The sequence below is a fragment of the Babylonia areolata genome, chromosome 18, assembly GCF_041734735.1.
Source record: "Babylonia areolata isolate BAREFJ2019XMU chromosome 18, ASM4173473v1, whole genome shotgun sequence".
Classification (NCBI taxonomy): Eukaryota; Metazoa; Mollusca; class Gastropoda; order Neogastropoda; family Buccinidae; genus Babylonia; species Babylonia areolata.
The window spans coordinates 47,507,600-47,529,473 of NC_134893.1; the positions used below are offsets into that span (position 1 = coordinate 47,507,600).

The following is a 21,874-nucleotide window of genomic DNA, read 5'->3' on the forward strand; positions in this document are numbered from 1 at the left end:
GTGCACTGTTAGTGAATTGTTACAGCCATTGCTTTTCTTTCTAAAGGTTTGGTTTAAACAGAATTTTTATGCAGGAAAAGATAGTACAAACAGATTAGAGTTTGTCTTTTTTTTCTGGCGTCTGTATTGTTCACTGTGATATTGCTAAATATGAACCTGTATTCATGTAGATTTGCGCGCACACAAAAATGGCAATTTGTGTATTTTCAGATTCCTCTGCGAGCCTTTGACAGAGGCGAACCATCGTTGGTGAATACGACTGGAGTTTTACGGGTGACTGTGCTGAGAAACCAGGTGCCCCCAGTCTTCCAGAACGAGCCCTACCAGCGTACCCTGAGTCAGAACGCCTTGTCTGGAACCTCTGTGGCTGTGGTGTTGGCCACTGATGATGACACTTCTGTGAGTGTACATTCTGGACTGTTCTTGTTTGTCTCCCTGTAAAAATGATAGATGGTAACATAGACAACAGAAGAAGAGAAAGAAAGAAAGAAAGATCGTTCTCACAGTTTTAAGTGACCCTTCCAGTCAGTTAAGTTTTGTTAAACAGAATAAGGCTGAAATATTATCCCCTCTCCGGTTGTTCAGCCGAGAGTTGTAGGCCTATAATTCATTGAAGAATGACAAGCGTATATGCACACTGACGGTTTTTGCCGGTGATTTCCAGGCGCCATTCAACACGGTACAGTACAGCATCATCGGTGATGACTCCTCGCCTTCATTCTTCAATATCAACCCCACCACTGGCACCATCTTCCTGTCCCAGTCCATCGCCACCGATTCTGCCGACAGATATAGCGTGAGTGCTTTTATAGGGGCTTCATACTCATTTCATTTAGCACACATCTCCAACAATATGTGCGCATTGGTCATGATAAGTCATGTCAAATGTCTCGTCTCCAAGGGACGTGTGTGCTCAGTATAGGCTTCTCTCTTTGATAGCAGCAACACCCGCAGTGGCGTGGTTTTCTTATTCAAAGACAAGAGACTAATACTGTGCACCATTTTCCATGTCTGACCATTGTTCTCACATCCTCTTTCGACAACCCAACGCGATAAGTAGCGTGCAGTGGATGCTGCCTTAGACAAATCTGTATGACATACTTCAAGGTCGATCTTGTGTTGTGACTGTAGATCCGCGTGCAAGCTCAGGACGGCGGCAGTCCTCGCCTGTCGGACACCACAGTGGTGGTGGTGGATGTGGAGCGGAACCTGCTGGCCCCAGTGCTGAACAATAACAACTATGCCACCACCATTCTGGAGACCCGGGCTGTGGGCACCCCTGTGGGCATCCGTGTCGTTGCCACCGATGCTGACACTACGGTGAGTGTGTATGTGTGCGTGCGTGTGTGGAGTATGGGGTATGGATAGGGTGAGCGCGATTTCATTGTTACGTTTGATTGTTTTAGTATGGGAATGTTGATTCCAGTATGAATCATAACTGAAAAGTGCATACATCGTATGTACAAACGCGAGCTTCTTTATGTGTTTATGTGCAAACCGAGCTTATCTATGTGTCCGAGGGAAATTGTATGCATTTTCACGTACATGTCATAATTGTATATATGTATGTTTATGTGCATTATATTTTCAAACGTGCACACTGAAAAGTGGCCAGGTACTGATGCTTTTTTCAGTCAGTACGTACCTCCGCATTTTCTTTGTTTTTTTCAGAAATATTAACAGCTGTTTTTTCATTTGACCTTCACCTCGTGTGTTCAGAGCCCCAGCAACCTGGTGCGCTACAACCTGGTGGGAGACGCTGACGATGAATTCTACTTCTCCATTGACTCTGTGACTGGCGAGATCCTTGTCCGCAGATCCCTGGTGGAAAATGCCAACCGAAACATCACCATCTTTTCGGTCAGTTCCAACACTGTTTTCCCTTTCCGAGGAATGAAGAAACCGTACTTTACGTTTTTGTACCGCACTTTGTCAGACAGATGTGGGTTTAGGTTACTGGTTTGTATCATTATTATTGCTTCAATTTCTAAATACCCAGATATTAAGATTTACCTCCTCTTTCTCCTTTGCATCTCTCTCTCTCTCTCTCTCTCTCTCTCTCTCTCCATTGTATATATACATAATATATATATATATATATATGCCTGTATGAGTGAGTGTATATGTTTCCTATTGATTATTATTCGCACTTTGTATGAAAGGGAATACCACACTGTAATGAATAATCGTTTCCTGTCAACAGTTCCAAGTGTACGCCAACGATCTGGGATTCCCCACACGTAACTCCTCCTTCTCCAGCGTGACTATCAACGTCCTGCGCAACAACGTGGCTCCACAGTTCATCAACCAGCCTTACGCCAGAACCATCTTCCAGAACCAGGCAGCTGGAGCTAGCATCTTCCAGACCACGGCTGTAGATACTGACACAGCGGTAAGGCCGTCTTCCTCGTGTGTACTGGCTCATGATTGATTTCAGTGTTGATTCAACTGTCTGAACTGTTTGTGCCCACGATTACCATAAAGACGGCATTAGATGTTGATCAGGTAACTGTGATTTTATAAACAGATGATAAAGAGAGAGAGAGAGAGAGTTATGTAGATCAGCAAGATCGTAGACCTTTGCAAACTAATCCATGGCTTTCATTTCTGGGGTATTCAAAAGTAGAAATGAAGTTACAAAACGTTTATCAGAATATGTTAGTGTTTGAAATCCTCGCCTGATGCACTCTCCGTTTATACTTTATTGATGGCAATTGGGTGATATGAATCAAGAAAGCCAGGAGAACGAGTTAAAGGAGAGGGGTATACCTGTTGATTAAACCAGGTATCAGTCCAAACTGCTGTAATCTAGTGAGACGTGTTTTTTTTCACATTGTGTTGCTGTTGTTTTTGCAGTGCTCTTTCTGTGCCTGCTTTCGTTCCTCATTCTGTTCCATGGTTGCAGGCACCCTTCAACGTGGTGAGATACCAGCTGATCGGTGATGATAGCACCCCCACCTTCTTCACTGTGGACTCCACCACAGGTCTCATCTCTCTCAGGTCCAACGCTGATCTCAGGACCGACACTGACGCCAAATATATCGTGAGTGACAGACACTGTGCATGCGGTGTATGTGTTAGTGTGTAAGTGTTCCTGTTAGTGTAGAGAGAGAGTGTGTGTGTGTGTGAGTGTGTGTGTGTGTGTGTGTGTTTGTGCTCCCTGGTCGGCACCACAGAAAATCTCTATGAGGTACAGAGAAGTTCGTTCATATTCTCAGATTTCCTATGTGTGTGTGTGTGTGTGTGTGTGTGTGCGTGTGTGAGAGAGAGAGAGTGTGTGAAATTATTAATCATTGACTCTCGTGTGTACGTCTAATTCTGGGCTTTACTTTTCAAGTTCATAGCGTACTCAGGCGTTTACTAAATTCCTGTTCTAGGCTCGTGTGTTGGCATACGACGGGGGAGTGCCTTCTCTCAGCGCAACGGCTGTGGTGAGCATCAGCGTTCTGCGCAATCTGTTCCCACCCTTGTTCACCAACAACGATTTCATCCGAGTGACCATCCCAGAGACCACACCTGTCGGTACCTTCATCGCCCAGGTCAACGCCACCGACAGCGATACCACCGTGAGTACTCACTGTTTGGTGGATGGTAGGGGGTGAGGTGGGCTGTGGTGTGAGGAGGTTGATGTGTGAAGGGTAGGAGGAGATGAGTATGCATTAACAATGCAGACACATGCAAACGCACACACACACACACACACACACACACACACGCACACAAACTCTCTATCTCACACACACACACGCACACACACACACACACACACACACACACACACACCAACCACACACACACACACACACACACACACACACACACACACACAGGGTACAGTTATTATTCTAGGTCCTAGATGTAATTAAAATTGCACATTAACAAAATTCTGTTTTCAATGTCCAACTGTGTCTTAAATTCGTTCGTTTCATCACTTTTCCCCCTCCTCATCCCGCCTGTTTTATTCCTCGTCTTTCTTTTCTTTTTCTTTTCGTTTATACCTTTGCATTATTTTAACAGATGCATATCGTTTCTTCTGTTTCAGGCTCCCGAGAATGTGGTGTCCTACTCCATCCAGGGCGACGCACCTGCTGACAGCTACTTCTTCATCAACCCCAACACCGGTGTCATCACTCTGTTGGTGTCTGTGGATAACCTCAACATCAATCTCTTTAGGGTCAGTTCACCTTCTTGGGGGGATTCTGTTGGAATTGAATGAATACAGAAATCGCTAAGAAATGTTGAAAGATTCGGTGGGAATGGAGGGGAGAGGGTGGTGTTGGGTGCAGAGGAGGATGTGTGAGGATGTGTGTGTGTGGTATTTTTTTTTTATCTGTATGTGTATGTGTGTGTGTGTGTGTGTGTGTTACATTCAGCACACGACGTGTACTTTATTTTATCTAAGCATTATTAATGTCCATACTTTATTCGTTTACAATGTTTGTCTATTGACAATCTCTGTATCAGTCTGTTTAAAGGATTCGAATTTATTACAGAAGTTTAGAAGGGTAAAGGCGAGACATGAAGAAGAAACCGAGAAACAGTACATTCAAATGCTAGATGGAGAGTAAAGGGAGTTGGTCCAGAGAGAGGACATATAGACTCAAGCAGTCCAACGCACGAAAAGACAGCATTGCTGTAGCAGCAAATGCATAGTCCTGGTACTGTGTGCAGATCCGCTGCGTGGCCAGTGACGGAGGAGATCCTCAGCAGCGCGACTTCACGTATGTGGAGGTGACCATTTTACGTGAGACCGGACAGCTGAGCTTCAACCTCCCCAGCTACCAGGTCGTGATTTCAGAGAACACGGCTGTTGGCAGCCCCATCATCACTGCGTCCGCGCAGCCTGGCGTGAGTGTTGGAGAATGGCGCTTTTGTAAACAACAGTGACAAATCATAGCGCTGTTATTTAATCAGAATATTCGTCATCGCAATAGCAGCATCATTACCATCTTAAAAAGAAATACAGGGTGATAAATCTATTACAGTATATAATGAAATATTGATTGTGACAGTGCGTATAATAGCCGAACGGTGGTATTAACCTTGAAAATGAAGATGACTAATGGAAGTATGTAGATATGTTATAATTAATGGACCCAATTCGTTCAAAGGCATACAAGCACATCGAAAGATGAGCGAGCGAGCGAGCGCGCGCGCGCGCGCACACTCACACACACACACACACACACACACACACACACACACACACAGATTAATTTACACCCGATGGCAATGTATTTAGCGAAGCTTTTTTTCAATTTCAAGTGTCCTCTGTAGGGACTTAGAGGTACCAAGGTAATGCAACAGACACCTGACATCTTAAAACCGAAGGAAGATTCTTTAGAAATATGTTTTATCATAATCAGCAACAGAGAGAGGAGAGCCAAATTAAAGCAGAAGCTGATAGAGACAGGGAGACACATTATTAGCCATCACGAATACTGATGGAATTTTTTTTATGTTTTCCGGACCAGTTCCCGACCTACCGACTGCTTGGTATCGCCCCTGGCCCCACCTATTTCACAGTGGACTCTTCCACCGGAAGCATCACTGTGCTGCAGGATCTTAGAACTGACAACGCTCGACTCACTTTCTACAGGGTGAGTCTGTCTTCTTTGTTAATTCATTCATTTGTAAGTTAAGATGTATCAACGACCATCTGATTTTGATATGGTGCATTTTAATGCTTGCTATAATTATTTTCATTGGCCATGTTATAGTATTCATTACTTTACAAGGAGAGCTAGGCCTATTGGGTTTAAAGTAGTTTTTAGTTATATAGGTGTCGTAGATAATTTTAACTGATTTGAAAAAAAATGATAAAGTAAAACTAAGTACATATAAAGTAAAACTAAGTACATATAAAGTAAAGTAAAACTAAGTACATATAAAGTAAAATTAAGTACATATAAAGTAAAACTAAGTACATATAAAATTAAAAAATACAGATTTAGTGGCAGTATATGAGACAATTAGCCTACTAAAGAACCAGTCATTTACTTTATTCAGCTGCAAGTCCAAGCAGAGCTGGACACAGGAGTGAGCATTCAGCGAGCCGAGGCCTTTGTGAACATCACAGTGACAAGGAACGAGAATGGACCCGTCTTCACCACCAACAACTATGTGCAGAATGTGCAGGATACCGTCAGCATTGGTACCGTCATTCTCACAGTCACCGCTCAGGATGCTGATGGGGTCAGTACAGCTGTGTGTGCCTCTGTCAAAGGCTTGCTGGATTTCTGAAACATAATTATGATTCTGTGAAATTATATCAGGCATTTGTAGCCTTTTTTCCAGACCTTCCACACAAATCGACTTTCATACCATAATGCTTAGAGCTGTCGCTGAACTAGATCTATCCGGGTCCCACATCGACCCACTGATCTTATTTTAGATCAGTTACCTCGACCACGTCAGGATACTACGGCTATTCGCACGAAAACAACAAAAAACATGACTCAGCAGAGCAACAAATCGCACAAACTAGTTGATCATTGATCACAGCACAGCGTTGTGTCTTTAAGGGTCCTTGAAGCACAGTAACCGTGCGGGCAGCCTCATTCAATCTGCTGTGACTTTTCAGGCTAAGGCCTGATTGTATTACCCACCGACAGTTTGATCCAGTTGTTTTTCGTGTGGACTGGAAGATCAACGGAGATTTAGATTTATTTGACAATAATTGATATTGCCGTCAGAGAGTTTCGTCATGTACTTTGGTCAGTATTAATTCATAACATGTTTATGAATGGAATCATCGATCCACATATTCTATTTGATCAATATAGATAACACTTTCAGTAATGAGAGTAAATAAATATAATAAACATAAGCAAACAATTTCTTTATATTGTGGACAAGACAATATTTCAGACGAGCATTTTAAGAACTTAGAACGTTCTGCTTGTAGGTAAACGTACAAGAATCGATTTCATTTCATACAATAATAATCTTATGGCATATTTTGAGACACCTTGTCCAGTTCATGAATCTGTTTGCTAATTTTTCATACCAGAATAATTAATCTAAACAAGAAATTGGTTCTGATCTTAAAATTGGTTCCAAACATGAAATTGGAAATTCCACATTTGTTATTGTCAGTATTAATTATCTGAATGTGTAACCACTTCCCAGGATATCGTTGCCTACGAGATTGTGGATCCTGCAGTGGATGATGCTGGTCTGTTCTTCTACCTGAATCCACGAAGTGGAGAGATCTCCCTCAAGCAGACCTTGTTCCAGACTGGAAGGAACCTTTACAGAGTCAGTACTGCAACCTGGAGAGGGAGAAATTATCTATCTGTCTGTCTATCTATCAATCTATCTATCTATCTGTCTGTCATATATATATGACCATGGCAAAAAGAATAAACACCTAAAATCAGGGTCAGCTTTTCTTTGTCTGTAAATCCCTTTTGTTTTGTAAACATTTGCTCTTCTTACGCTTTAAACAATTTCTGTTGACACATTCTTCGAGTACACACAAAAGAAAAAAAATATTTAGGCATTGTCATGTTATTTCAGGAAGTGAGAAAAGTGTCTTGGGACCGCCTGTTTTGATGCAAAGCATCGCTTCCTATTGATTATCTTGTTGGAAAGCAGACACATGGCAGAGCATATATAAAAATGAGTCCTATTGGGTTGCAGTTCCAAGTGCGTGCCAGAGACCAGCGCGTGCCGGAGAGGACCTCCATCAGCAACGTGACCATTAGCGTCATCCGTGACGCCGCTGCGCCCATTTTCCTCGACGATCCCTACTTTGCCAGCGTCACTGAGAACGCTGCCAACGGTACCTCGGTCTACCAGGCCTCTGCTGTCGATTCAGATCTCAGAGTAAGTGACAGGGTGTCTTCATACACACACACACACACACACACACACAAACACACATACACACGCGCGCGCGCGTTGAACGAACGCATACTTACACTAGTGGCCTGATAATAAAGAAGCTTGTGTCCACGAGTTCAATTTTCGCATGGACCAGGAATTTTTACTCCGCTCTCCACTAAAATTGAGCGGTGGTCTCGGTGCTAGTGTTTTGGATGAGATGGCAAACTGTATTCTCGTGAGCTCTCCACTAAAATTCAGCGGTGGTTTGGGTGATAGTCTGTTGGATGAGATGACAAACCGGGGTCTCGTGAGCAGTATACACGAAGCAAACGTGAAATAACTCACGGCAACAACAGAATTATCATTGCTGCAGTAAAGAATCACACCGATATAAGTATGAAATACATACAGTTATCTACATGTGAAAGTAAAGAACAAAGACAAAAAAGAGAATGACACTAAACTGTTGAAGTGTGCTTTTGTCATGGAGAGCAGCCTTCACACAGAGTATGTTGTGACAAAAAGTGGGGTAATACAATTTTTAAAAATGCATTGCAATACACAGCACAGGCACATTCAATGCAATGCACGCACACGCACACACACACACAAACACTCAAACGCACACATACATTCATAGTGACAGACACACACACACGCACACATAAACACACACACACACACACACACACACACACACACACACGGAGCGAGAGAGAGAGCGATGGGCAACTTGAAACGTTCACATTTTTTTGTGTGCAAAATTCTCAAATTACTGGTTAAGAGCATTCAATTATTCCTTTCAATTTGTGTTTCATATTGGGTTTGGATAGCCATTACCCTTCTTGACTATTTCAAGCCAGTTCTTCCAGGATTATTCACAAGAGAAAAGACAGCCCCCCCCCCCCCCCCCCCCCCCCAACCCTTCCACACACACAAATGCACGCTTATGACTGACGAATGCATATATGTGTCTGTGTCATGCAGGGTTCCCTTGTATACGAGGTGATTGGTGACGGTGTGGCCCCAGCGTTCTTCACCGTAAACAGACAGAACGGCCTGGTGACTGTGTATGACAGATCTGCTCTTCTGTTCGACCGGGGAACTTCTTATGTGGTATGGTTCTTTTGTTGTGGTTCACAGTGAAGGATTGCAACGATTGTTCTGTTATGTGTGTGTGGGTTTTCTAGTTTTTTCATTGTTTGGCTATCTCATTTATTGTAGGTTTTTTTTCATTTATTTGTACATTTTTTTGCTTATTTCACTCTGTAGATAGAAGTATGATCATCTGTGTTCTACAGAAATCTGCCAAGATAGAAAGAGTTGAAGTAAACTTCTTTTTTTTTCATATATTCATTCTCATGATTTTATTTTCTTAATAAATAATTTGCTTTTTATGCTCCACGAAAAAAAATGTTTCGGGTTCACTTTCTTGTCTCCATGGTCTTTGTTCCTTTCAGGATTTTCTTCAACATTTTGAAACGAATACTGCTGATTCAATGAAATATGTACACATTGTATTGCATAGATGCATTAAAGAGCCATATTGATATTCATTAGTATGTTTGAACAGAACTTAGTTCATCCATAACACAAAAAGATAGACTGTGTTCATCAAAGTACCACATTTAAAAAACAACTACATATTGTATGATGTTTTATGACTAAAACTGTAAGATACTGTATGTTATGTCCTGAAAAGAAGACTGAGTCCCCGGGAAAACATTTATAGACTATGTTGTATAAAAAAAAAACAAAAAAAACTTGGGGCCTGCAGGTACTGTAGCTCCATTGTAATTCAAAGAGTGGTCTTGTGGTCTTATGAAGATCTTTCGCCTTCCCTCTCATTTAAAAATATATTCTTTAGAAACAGAACACAAGAACGCATTAAGATGCTAAAGTCCTTATCGTATATGAATGAATTATCGATTGACACGGAGTTCCCATGTAAACTTATCCTGGCGCATATGATTGGTTTGCAGCTCCGCCTGGTGGTATATGATTCGGTGTACCCCAGTAGCCGTGACACGGCCGAAGTGAGCATCAACGTGTTTCGCAACTTCAATGCTCCAATCTTCACCAGCAGCATCTACCGTGCCACCATCCCCGACACCCAGCCTCTAGGCTTGAACATCACGCAAGTGACCGCCAATGATCTTGATTTGGTTAGTTTTTTTTATACCCTTCTATATCCGCCTCAGTCTGCCACTTGGTTTACTAGGTATGCGTGTGCTTAAGATCGTGATAACTGAGGTGAACAAAATGCACGTCTTCGCTGAAAACCCCACAGATAGTTGTAACACTGACATGCGCTCATATATACGACCTAGTTCATATATTAAATGATCAGTACATGCTTGTCAAATGGTGGATCACTCCAGCTCCAGAAATGTTAACAATTTCTTTTCTAACCTATGCATTAGTTTTTGAAAATCCAGATACCAACGGGAAGAAACAAAATTGTTACACCACAGAGCATTTACCTATCTTTTATTTGGGAGGTCAGTGCTGAGTTTTTAGGCTGTAATGTACGTTCTTGTATAAAAAAAAAAATGATGCATTGATTTTCTAAACAAATCCATGTTTATAATGGAACGTATTACATTATTCCATTTAGTTACTGTATATCATGAACACAAAATTACAGGAGTTAAAAGCCCTATGTTTTATATGAGAGATTGTCACAAAATCGTATTGTGCAGGATAATATTACAGTATTTGAGGGGCATGTTGTGTGTTTTGTACAAGATAGTGTTGCGAAATTCCGAAACCATGCAGTGCGTTTAACAGCACAGTATTATACTATTCAAATTATATTATGTGTTTTGCATTAACTCAGAGCTGTGCTCTGCCTTTTATACAACACTGTCTACCAAAAAATCAAAGATTTGGAATGTTTTTTTTCGCAGCACAGCATTTCATAAACTCACAGCAATAGTTGATTTTGGAGAGGCATAACGGGTACAGCACAGTATTGCTGGAACATAAAACTTTGCTTTGTTTTGCACAGCATTTTGTCAGAAGAACTCAAAGTTGTGATATGTGTTTACACGGAATTGTGTTAAAGGATGTCGGAGCCACGCTACGTGTTTCGCACAACATTGTGTCAAAGGAACTCAAAGCTTTGCTATGTGTTTTGCACAGGATGTTGTTAAGTACGAGCTGCTGGGAGAGTCCCGTGCCCTGGAGTACTACTACCTCAACCCCGAGACAGGAGTCATCTCTCTGAAGAAACTGCTCACTCAGGGGTCTCAGGTCACTGACACGGTCAGTGAAGAGACAAAACTTTTTTTTTCTCTCTCTATGACGCTTGTCTTACACATGCACACAACCTGGCAAGTATACACACAGATGCACACACAGACAGACACAGACATAGACACACAAACACACACACACACACACACACACACACACACACACACACATGTACGTAAACGCGTAAAGCAGTAAATTTTGAATAAAGCAATGCAAAACAAATTTAGTTCAGTTTACAATCATCAAATCAAAGAGCAAGGAAAGTGTCAGTGATTTGGACAAAGTGGCAGCAAGTGATAAAGACAGCAAACGGTTCGACGTAGCATCTGACAGTAACCAGTAACGTGGATTTAACCAATAATGAATGATTAGATCGATTGTAATCATAACTGACCAACAATAAACGAAAGGAGTGAGAGCAAGATTAACAATGGATGGACAATATATTTTGCAAATGAACAAAGAACGATAGGGCTGTTGAAATTGTTCAATGTGTGGATAAGTCAATTTAATAAACCATCAAAGAATGATACAGTTGTTGGTAATTTTAACAATCAGTAGAATGATACGGTTGTTGGTAATTTTAACAATCAGTAATGATTTTGTTGCAGCTGAACATCCGTGCGAGAGACCAGGGCAGTCCTGAGCAGTTTGGAACCACTGTGGCGATCATCACCATCCTGCGTGACCAGGCGTCACCCAACTTTGTGCAGCTGCCGTACCGTACCACTGTGCAGCGCAGCACTGCCATCAATTCCACTGTGCTCAGAGCCACCGCTGTGGACGCTGATTTGCAGGTGGGGAGAGAAAGTGACACTGACACTGACACTGACACATTTTTATCGACAACAGCCAATAGCCCTTCTGTCAAGGGGGTACAAATCAGTATCATACACTAAAGGCGACATCAGCTGAATTCACATATCAGTCCTAATAAATCATCAATAAAAAAAAATTAAGCAAACAAATAAATATTTATGCGACCATCCAATGCATTTAAAGAGAGAGCGAGAGAGAGTGAGCATGTGTATGTAAGTGAAAGAGAATGTATGTGTGTTGTGTGTGTGTGCCACCGTGAAAGGCCAGGCACACTGACTATCAGCCTAGTTTTTGTGTTTTCAAATATGTACGTATGTGTGTGTTCACTTTAATAATTTATCAACCGTATTTTGATTTTCTTACTAACTTTTAATCTGAATTGAAGTGACGTTGTATGTCACGGAAAAAAAAACACAAGAAAATTAGGGTGGTCAGTAAATTTTTGACTAATCCTCTCTATGTTGTAGCTGATGTATCGCAAAACAAAACGATGCAGTGGGTGATAGAGGATTTTTCTGATCAGCCCTATACAAACCGTGTTGTACTTTGCAGGGAGTGATCCGGTACCAAGTGGTGGGCAACTACCCAGCGCCCACCTTCTTCGATGTTAACCCCATCTCCGGAGACATCTTCGTCAAGCAGTCCCTGGCTCTTGACAGTCTGCTTTCCACCACCTACTTTGTGAGTACTTACATTCGTTACACTCTTTACTTGCTAATGCTTTTTCTTACCACCACATAACCTTATTTTAGGTTGCCGACGACAATTCAGCTGTTATCTGAGATCTGCCAACTTGGCACGTGCGACAGTTTGGCAGATACAACATTTTTGCGGTTTACAGCCCAGTGAATAGTTTCAGGCTCCTGTTTCGAGATTCGTCAGAGATTGTGACCGGCAGTGGTTAACATTCAGTGCTTAAGTCTTTAGGCTTTTATCCGTTCAAATTTTCGATTTTCGATTGCCTGACTATTACAAATAGAGAAGATTTCTCTCTCTCTCCCTCTCTCTCTCTCTCTCTCTCTCTCTATATATATATATATATGTGTGTGTGTGTGTGTGTGTGTGTGTGTGATATAGCCCATTTATCAATACATAAACTTTTCATCAATTTCTACGAATGTCAGGTTTGAATCATGTCAGTACCGAAATATTCCGAAATGACACCAAGAAAATATTTATATGTGTTTGTTGAATTCCGAAGGAATCACTTGAGCCAAGACGGCTTTGCCTCTCTTTTTTCTTTCATGCTGCTGTTAGATTTTTGTTAACCCTGACTCACAGCTGGTAAGACAAGTGGCTGTGGTTGCCTCCAAGCACAACCACGAACTGTGTCACTTAATCACCATGTGGTTCTCACTCCCAGTGATTTTAATCCTGTCACTGGCATCTCCAGGTGGCTGTGATTGCCTACGACACTGTGTACCCCAACAACATCGCCACGGCTACAGCGACCATCTTCGTGGACCGCAACCCCAATGGCCCCACATTCAACCCGGCCATTTACCAGCGCAGTGTGGTGGAAAGCATTGGCATCGGCTCCAGCATTGTGGATGTCAATGCCACTGACGGGGATGGCGTGAGTGTTTACGTTTCGTACTCGTGTGTGTGTGTGTGTGTGTGTGTGTTTGCGTGTTTGTACAGGAGCATTAGTTGGCAGGGTATGTGTTCTAATGTATTATGTCATCCCTCTCTCCCTTCATTCCCACCACTCTCCTCTTTATCTGTCTCTCTCATATCCCTCCCCAGCTGTCCCTGTCCCATTTAAATTCAGATACCTTAGACCTTTCTCATTCATACAGACAGCAAGCTGACAAAGCATTCAAATACAGAAGCAGTCCTTCATTCTGTGTACATTTATGTACCTTACACATTTCTCCTTCATACAGACAGCCCACAGACCAAGCAGCCAAATACAAATGCAATCATTTCTGTGTTCAGGACGTGCTTCGCTACAGCCTGGTGGGTGACCCCATCGACCAGGAGTTCTTCTATCTCAATGAGGACACTGGCTTCATCTCCCTCAGGAAGACGCTGCTGAGCACAGATACCACACAGTTCAGGGTAGGTCAATCATGCTGCCGTTGGCACTTTCTCGTCATACTATTGATGCTGTGGCTAATTTTGCAGCAGGGGACTGCAGTTGCCACTTCACGTGCTGCTGTTGTTCATGGAACCGTAATGTGATGTAGAGGAAGGGTATAGGATAGAAGGGAGCGATGGTTTGAGGATAAGGAATGTCAGAGTTATCTTTTTTACAACTTGTTGTGCTTGATTGGTAGACTTTTTGATTACGTTTCAGCTCTTCCCTTGTCCTTTGTCTTTTTCTTTGTATCTTGTTCTTTGTATCTTGTTTTGTTCTTCTTCTTCTTCCTTTCTGTTACTTCTATCACTTTCTTTGTCTGTTTGCATGTTTATTGGGTTTTGTTATATTTTAACAATGACTCTATGTGTGCCAGGTGGGACCTCATTTTACAATAAATTTCGTTTTCCAGTTCTTGGTTCTGGCAGACGACATGAGTAACCCAGCTCGCACAGGAACAGCTAGTGTCATTGTCAACGTGGTTCGTGACGAAGCGCCTCCAGTGTTCCAGAGGACGCCATACAACACTGGTCTGCTGGAGACTACAGCCATTGGTACTTCTGTCTACCAGGTCACCGCCGTCGATTCCGACCTCAAGGTCAGTCTTGTACCTATTTTGTATGGCGATCGATTTAGATAAATAAACGTTACATCTTCCTTGGCTTGTGTTGATTGCAAAGTATAGGTCCATGTTTTCTCCCTTCGGCAAACTGCTTCATATGACTATTTGACATTGCCTTTAGTAGCTTTTCAAACAACATGGCTGCAGCGTACATTGTCCTGAAGCTACTGACTGATTCTGAAACCCTTTGTCTCTATGACCTTCAGTTTACATATGTGCCATTGGAGGCATTTCGTTTGTCTAACTTTCTAGCAGCCTGTATAGTTTCAATCAATGACAACATTGTGTGTAACCTCTCCTTCTAAATGAACTAATTGACAAACGCAAGTATGAAACCATCAGGATGTTTTTGTTGAAACGGAATGTTGTATATTTCAGGGAGCCATTGTCTACTCTGTCATTGGAGATTTCCAGGCCTCATACTACTTTGATGTGGAGTCTAACACTGGCATCGTCACTGTGCGCAATAATCTGAAGGAAGACATTGCCGAAACCTACAAGGTATTGACAAGACTTCATGCCAGATGGCTTCGTTCTCTGGTGACATCACAAAGAACGGGTTTCTTTTGATTTCATATTGGTGTTACTTTACATTAAGTATCATAGTGGAAAATAATTATGAGATAACGTTGACATTAACAATTCGACTACCATTTTTGAACCAGTTACGTCAAATGTATTGCATAGCACTTGTTCCCTATTTCATTTCATGATAATCCATTACTGTTTTTTGCTTGGAAGCGAAACAACAGTCCTCTTCTTTATCGGTGAGCTCCCCTGATTTCCACCTCTTGTTATCTTGTGATAACAGCTTCGTGTTGTCGCCTACGACAATGCCTCCCCGGCAAAGACGGCGACAGCGACAGTGGACATCGTAGTGAGTCGCAACCCCAATGCTCCCGTGTTCACTCGAGCCGTGTATGAGGTGACCATCGCTGAGACCTATGCCCTTGGTACTGTGGTTGAACAAGTTACGGCTTCTGATGCTGATGGGGTGAGCGCTTTTTCTTTCTCTTCTCCCCCTCTACCAACCTCATCTTCCTCTCCTGCCTCTCTATCTCTCTCTTTATGTCTCTTCTCGATTTCAGGGTCTTATTGTCTCAGTTTGCTCTTTCACTGTCTCAGTTTCCTCCATGTCTCTATCTGTCTCATCTGTTTGGGTGTCTGTCTGTCTGTCTCTTTCTCTCTCTCTCTCTATGGGTGTAGCGTGGTGAGTATGTGTGTGTGTTTTATTTCTCCGTACATACTGCTGATGCTTTATGATCATAGTTCAAATCAGTTTCACTGTCCACACATAACACTGATACAGCAAGGTCATTGGTACACTAAAATATATACACATAATACTGATGCATTTATATCATAGACACACAAAACTCTCTATCTAGATATAATACTGATGCATCAGTAACATAGACACAATAGTATCTCTGTCAACACATAACAATGACGCATTAAAATCATAGACTTTTATTTCTCATTTTTGTCACAAAAGATTTCTCTGTGTGAAAATCGGGCTGTTCTCCCCAGGGAGAGCGCGTTGTTATACTGACAGCGCCACCAATGTTTTTTTTTTTTCCTGCATTCAATTTTTATTTGTTTTTCCTATCGAAGTGGGTTTTTCTACATAGTTTTGCCAGGGACAACCCTTTTGTTGCCGTGGGTTTTTTTTTTACGTGCGCTAAGTGCATGCTGCACACGGGACCTCGGTTTATCGTCTCATCCGAATGACTAGCGTCCAGACCACCACTCAAGGTCTAGTGGAGGGGGAGAAAATATTGGCGACTGAGCCGTGATTCGAACCAACGCGCTCAGATTCTCTCGCTTCCTAGGCGGACGCGTTACCTCTGGGCCATCACTCCAGACTTATTAAACTCACTGTCCACACATAATGCTGATACAATGTTATGGACAAACTAAACTCACTGTCCACACATAACACTGTTGCAGGATGAGGTTCGATTCGCTCTGCTGTCCACGGGCACTGCCAACTCAGACAAGGCCCTGAACTACTTCTACATCAATCAGCAGACAGGAGCTGTCTACCTGAGACGCCCGCTGACTGACGATGTTGACAGGGATGCCCGCTTCACTGTGAGTATAAGTTATTCACGTCATAACTGAACCTGCTGTCTTTTGAGTCATTACATGTTCGTATAGGTATGTGTGTATTTGTGGGAGTGTGCATGTGGATTGTGTGTGTTGTACGCGTGCTTTCACGTGCGTTTGTCAAAAAGGTTGCACGCCATTGGTATATGTTCTGTCACCACTTTCTCTCTCTCTCTCTGTCTCTGTCTCTCTCTCTCTCTTTCACGCACACGCTCACACACATCCGTGCGCGCGCGCACACACACACACACACACACACACACACACACACACACACACACATATATCACATACAGTCATGCACAGCCGCGCGCGCACATGCACGAATTCAAATGTGATGTTCGACGTTACTGTCTCAAATCCACATTCCGAGCATCATACAATATTATAACCACTACAATACGCTGAAAATGACGTCATATGTTCATGGATATGTCGCAGATGACAGTGCGTGCGCGTGACCAGCGCCTTAATGAACGCATCACTGATGCAACCTTCATCGTCAACGTGGTGCGTAACCGCTTCCTGCCCACCTTTATCAACCAACCGTACTTCGTGACCGTGTCGGAGAACACACTGGTGACCAGCTTCATTTCTCAGGTCACGGCTATTGACAACGATTTGGCTGTAAGTTATTAGATAATATTGATTATTGTTGCTGTATATTTATTTGTCAGTTTCTTGCAGTTTATTTTTCAAATTGCAGACATTTAATCAAGTGGTATATTTTATCTTGTGCTCTTTTTTTATGCCATACGTTTCTACTGTAATACAGCATTTTTGTTTTTGTTGTAACACAATGAGTTTAATACAGACTGAAATATTTTCTTAATTTTATACTCAATCACTGTGGACCAGAGCTGGAAAGAAAGGTTGTGAAGAATTTGTTTTTCTTGAGATTTTTATTATATTATTTACCATTGTGAAGTAGAGCCCGTTCGAGGTGTTTTCGACCAGTGCCATGTGTTAGCACTGAAGAACTGACCTATGTTTATTTCTTTGTTCATGCTTCTAGGGTCAGCTGACCTACCGTGTGATTGGAGATAGCGTCACTCCTTTCTATTTTGGTGTCAACGAGACATCCGGCAGGATCTTTGTCAGGAACAACCTGCGTACTGACCGGGCCAGCTTCAACTATGTTGTTAGTATCTACACTGTTGTGAATAATGTTTGTTGTTTGCAAATGTGCAGAAGAAAATATTTATGTGCGTGAATGTGTGTGTATGTGCCAACGTAGGTTCATACAGTGCACAGGTAAAACAGACAGATTGAGAGTACAGGCATCCTGTCTCACCTACTCAGTCATATAACATTTGCAATTTGCTATTCAAAGTAATTGCATTGCCACAGCGACATGAACAAGCAACCTTCGGATCATATGATGACTGGCTAGTCGTTACGAAAAGAAGAGGAAATTTTACTGCAGTATAGTCACATGTGAACTATAAGAGCTTTGCTTCTTTCTACTTCTTTATTTTCTTTTTATCGATCTTTCTTTCAACCTGCTTTCTTTCATTGATGATATTGTTCATCGTGCTTCTTTTTGTTTCTTTTTTTTCTTTTTCTTTTTGTGCGTGTTTGATCTTTTGATCTCTTCCTGCTGTGACTGGTCATTTAGGTGCTCAGTCGTGCTAAATACTTATGTTGTATTCACATGAAAAGTTTCGTTTTTCAGATAAAGAAACAAGTAGATCAGTAGAACTAAACACACACCAAATCAATCAGTTAATCGTACTGGTCTTTTTCCCAACAGCTGCGTCTCCAGGTGGCGGACACAGCATACCCATCGGAGATTGCAACAGCGACAGTAGCCATCACAGTGATTCGCAATGAGTACTCGCCTATTTTCTCTGCATCCCCATATAGAACTACCATCAACGAAACCACTGAAGTCGGTGTTGGCATCCTTCAAGTCGCTGCAACCGATCAGGATGGGGTATGTGTTTTTACTCTGGTTAGAGGAGGATGACCGAAAAAGAAAATGCTTGTGTGTGTCTGTGTCTTATCTTTTCTTCTTTTAAATTGTATTTGAGTTAACATGATATAAAAGTTATTTACTGGTAAGAAAAAGCAGTATGATAAAAAAAAAAATGAAACAAACCAACAATAAGAAAACATCAGTTGTTGTGTGTTTTTTTGTGTGTGTTTGTTTGTTTGTTTGTTTTGTGTGTGTGTGTGTGTGTGTGTTGCTCGTGCACTGGAAAGACAAACTTCCACAGATAGGTAATATCAAATTAGTCATTTGAAGACAAAACTACATATACAGTGTTCCGTTCTGTCATAAGCTGGTTTCATACAATATTGTGTCTGTTATGTAACAGGACCGCATAGTATATACTGCTACAGGAGAAGCGGACACACTATCTTACTTCTATCTCTCCGCCGACACCGGTTTGATCAGTGTTCGCCGACAGCTTACCTCCGACACCAAGACAGAGTACAGGGTAAGTAAGGCAACACAATAATTATTCTACAATCAGTTGTCGGAACTAGTGTTGTTTAGTTTTGTTGTGGTGATTTTAATGTTGCCCTTTGTTTACTCCTGTTGTGGTTGCTGCTGCCGTTGTTTAAGTCAGCTCTGGGTTTTTGATGAAGATGAGGGAGGGTGTTATTCTGTTTTTTTTCTTTTTGTTTTTTGTTGGGGTTTTTTGGGTTTTTTTTTTTTTCATTTTTAGATCTTTTATTCTCCTTTTTTCTTTACAGCACAACATAGAGACGAAATTGAAGTCAAAATGACTGTGGAAATTTTCTGTCTGAAAAGATGAAATTCGGTTGTTCTGTATTTGTACATGATTGCAATATTTTTGCGTTTAGCATTAACAGTTATCAACATTTCAAAATGAAAATCGACATGAAATAAAATTCAGTCCCATCAAAAATCACATTGTTAAGTTTGAATAATTATAACTGGTGTGTATATTACCTCTTTAAGCAACTTTTCTGGTTATAATGATGTTCTGCCCACACTGGCATATCCCTGAACAAAAGTCATTATCAAACTGACTTTATACTGACAGATGGTAATCGTGGCCAGCGACTCTGGTAACCCCGAAAAGAAGACGACAGTGGAGGCTTTCATCACGGTGATCCGTGACCAAGGCCCGCCCTTCTTCATCAACCTGCCCTACCAAACGGCTATCAACGAGCTGGTCACAACGGGCACCAGTGTCATCACTGTCCAGGCCAGAGACAATGACCTCATTGTAAGTTCGGAACTCTGGCAGTCAAAGATCGGTTGTTGTTTGGGCCTATTAGAAATACTTCGTTTTACTGTAATTAAGCATAGTTTACTGTTTATAATCACCAGGTTTATGATGAATACGAGATTGTGCACAGATGTGAAATTATCTTTTAAACATAAGTTTAATTCCTTTCAATACGCCAGTTAGATATTGCTGGTTTTAGTTATTTCTGACAATAGGATGTTAATGTTTTGGAAGAAATATATAAGAAAGCCTTGATGGTGAAAGACTTACGGAAAGTCATCGCTACGTCAAGCGAGGTGAGGCAAGTCCCAGTTTGATGTTGTAGTTCATCATTTCTGTTTCGTTCAGACTAATGTGATGGTGATAGAGTACACTAGACAAATTGTTGTACAGCATAATGTTCACAACATTTAAACTAAGGCTGCTCTGTTTCAAACAGCACAGCATCGACTGGTCCTAAGGTAACTGGCGGTCAGCAGTTCATTTCCAGCCATTGTGGATGCGTTATACAGTCAGTAGTAGGCTTGGCGTTTGCACTGAAACGGAAAAGTTCGATCAAAGTGGTGAAGAAGTTAATGGGATGACATGTGTTGCTTCTATAGCTAGCACTTTAGTCTGCATCGTTAATGAGTTGACAGTTTTTTGTTCGCATCAGAGAAATCAGAGTGCATGGTATGAATATGGGGCAAGTCCTTTTTTCCCATACATTAGAAAACCTAATTAATCATGTACATTTCCTGCTGTTCTGTCGAAATATTTTAGGGATGGCTGATATCCATTCCAACATTGTCAAAGGTAGAAAAAGGGATTTGTCTTAATCTGAATGATGAATGGTGCAACAACAACAAATCAGCTAAACTGTCTGCTCGGGAGTTATAAAGAGATCAGGGATGTAGTCTACAGACACAAAATATTATCTAAGTTTTTTTTCTGTTTCCAGGAAAGCATCCGTTATGAGCTGATTGGCGACTACCCGACCCAGAGCTTCTTCTCTTTGGACTCAGTGACAGGTTTGCTGTCCACAAGCAGCAGTTTGCTCAGTGACAGTCTCCGGGCCTCCTTCTACAAGGTGAGTTTTGCCAGGGTCTGCAAGTCTGGGGTTTTTTTTTTCGCCTTCATGTAACTCTTTCTTTGTTTATGAAGTATTAAACAGAGCTTTGAAACTGAAAAAGAGAAATGCATCGACACAGGTAACTAGCAAAACGAATAGTGGTGAAAACGGTGAGCAGTTGTGTTTTGCCTTTGCAGGTCAACGACAAGAAAGTACGGGAGAGAGAAAAAGCGGGAAGCAGAAGAGGAAGAACATGCTAAAAAAAAAAAGCAAGGAGCAGACTGCAAAAAATGAGGAACATAGAAAGAGAAATCTTCATCAGCAGTCATTTCCGTATCTGTAAAATCCAATAATTACCAGCATTGGTGACATGAATGAAATGTTGAAAGAAAGGTAACAACTGTCTTCTTTCTTTCCAGGCACGGGTGATCGCCTACGACACGGCTCGTCCGGCTGTACGTACCACGGCCACTGTTGACATCACAGTGTTACGTAATCCTAACGCCCCGGAGTGGCTGGCTCCAGGCTACGTCACCGCAGTCAGGGAGACTGCCATCGTCGGCTCGACTGTGCTCAACACCACGGCCGTCGACAAAGACGTGAACGTTAGTCGTGGTGTCTATTTGTTTTTATCCCCCAGCTTGTCTGTCTGGTTGTTTTTCTGTCAGTCATATGTGTGTGATCATATGTTTGGTTTGGCTGCGCTTGTGAATGCGCCTATGTCCGTAATTGTTTGCATTTTTGCATGGCCATGGCGTATGACTGCCTGTCATAATTTCATAGACATAAAATGCCAAATTCAGGTATTCACGATATTTACCAGCTGTTAATATTTATACCTTACTTAGTGGGCAGTGTTATCTTTTCTTTTTTGTTTAACCTGTTCCAGATGTAATTTG

The 21,874-nt window shown here is 41.8% G+C and overlaps 1 protein-coding gene and 1 long non-coding RNA gene across 2 annotated transcripts in view; both read left to right on the forward strand.

Moving 5' to 3' along the window:
* LOC143292257 (protocadherin Fat 4-like) overlaps positions 1 to 21,874 on the forward strand; it is a 42,755-nt gene that overhangs the window by 18,734 nt on the left and 2,147 nt on the right. Inside the window, exons 23-51 of the mRNA XM_076602445.1 lie at positions 211 to 399; positions 665 to 796; positions 1,132 to 1,320; positions 1,720 to 1,860; positions 2,204 to 2,392; positions 2,906 to 3,043; positions 3,378 to 3,566; positions 4,043 to 4,174; positions 4,672 to 4,848; positions 5,475 to 5,600; positions 6,010 to 6,195; positions 7,132 to 7,232; positions 9,848 to 9,995; positions 10,975 to 11,097; positions 11,700 to 11,885; positions 12,460 to 12,588; positions 13,301 to 13,483; positions 13,846 to 13,968; positions 14,400 to 14,585; positions 14,988 to 15,110; positions 15,421 to 15,603; positions 16,560 to 16,703; positions 17,160 to 17,345; positions 17,734 to 17,859; positions 18,472 to 18,654; positions 19,040 to 19,162; positions 19,736 to 19,921; positions 20,865 to 20,993; positions 21,395 to 21,580. Coding sequence (XP_076458560.1) covers positions 211 to 399; positions 665 to 796; positions 1,132 to 1,320; positions 1,720 to 1,860; positions 2,204 to 2,392; positions 2,906 to 3,043; positions 3,378 to 3,566; positions 4,043 to 4,174; positions 4,672 to 4,848; positions 5,475 to 5,600; positions 6,010 to 6,195; positions 7,132 to 7,232; positions 9,848 to 9,995; positions 10,975 to 11,097; positions 11,700 to 11,885; positions 12,460 to 12,588; positions 13,301 to 13,483; positions 13,846 to 13,968; positions 14,400 to 14,585; positions 14,988 to 15,110; positions 15,421 to 15,603; positions 16,560 to 16,703; positions 17,160 to 17,345; positions 17,734 to 17,859; positions 18,472 to 18,654; positions 19,040 to 19,162; positions 19,736 to 19,921; positions 20,865 to 20,993; positions 21,395 to 21,580 — 4,536 coding nt within the window. The remainder of the gene's footprint in view (positions 1 to 210; positions 400 to 664; positions 797 to 1,131; positions 1,321 to 1,719; positions 1,861 to 2,203; positions 2,393 to 2,905; positions 3,044 to 3,377; positions 3,567 to 4,042; positions 4,175 to 4,671; positions 4,849 to 5,474; positions 5,601 to 6,009; positions 6,196 to 7,131; positions 7,233 to 9,847; positions 9,996 to 10,974; positions 11,098 to 11,699; positions 11,886 to 12,459; positions 12,589 to 13,300; positions 13,484 to 13,845; positions 13,969 to 14,399; positions 14,586 to 14,987; positions 15,111 to 15,420; positions 15,604 to 16,559; positions 16,704 to 17,159; positions 17,346 to 17,733; positions 17,860 to 18,471; positions 18,655 to 19,039; positions 19,163 to 19,735; positions 19,922 to 20,864; positions 20,994 to 21,394; positions 21,581 to 21,874) is intronic.
* Positions 7,650 to 9,837, forward strand: LOC143292851 (uncharacterized). The gene is made up of 3 exons (XR_013056689.1): positions 7,650 to 7,830; positions 8,818 to 8,946; positions 9,813 to 9,837. It is a non-coding gene; the product is annotated as an uncharacterized LOC143292851 (long non-coding RNA).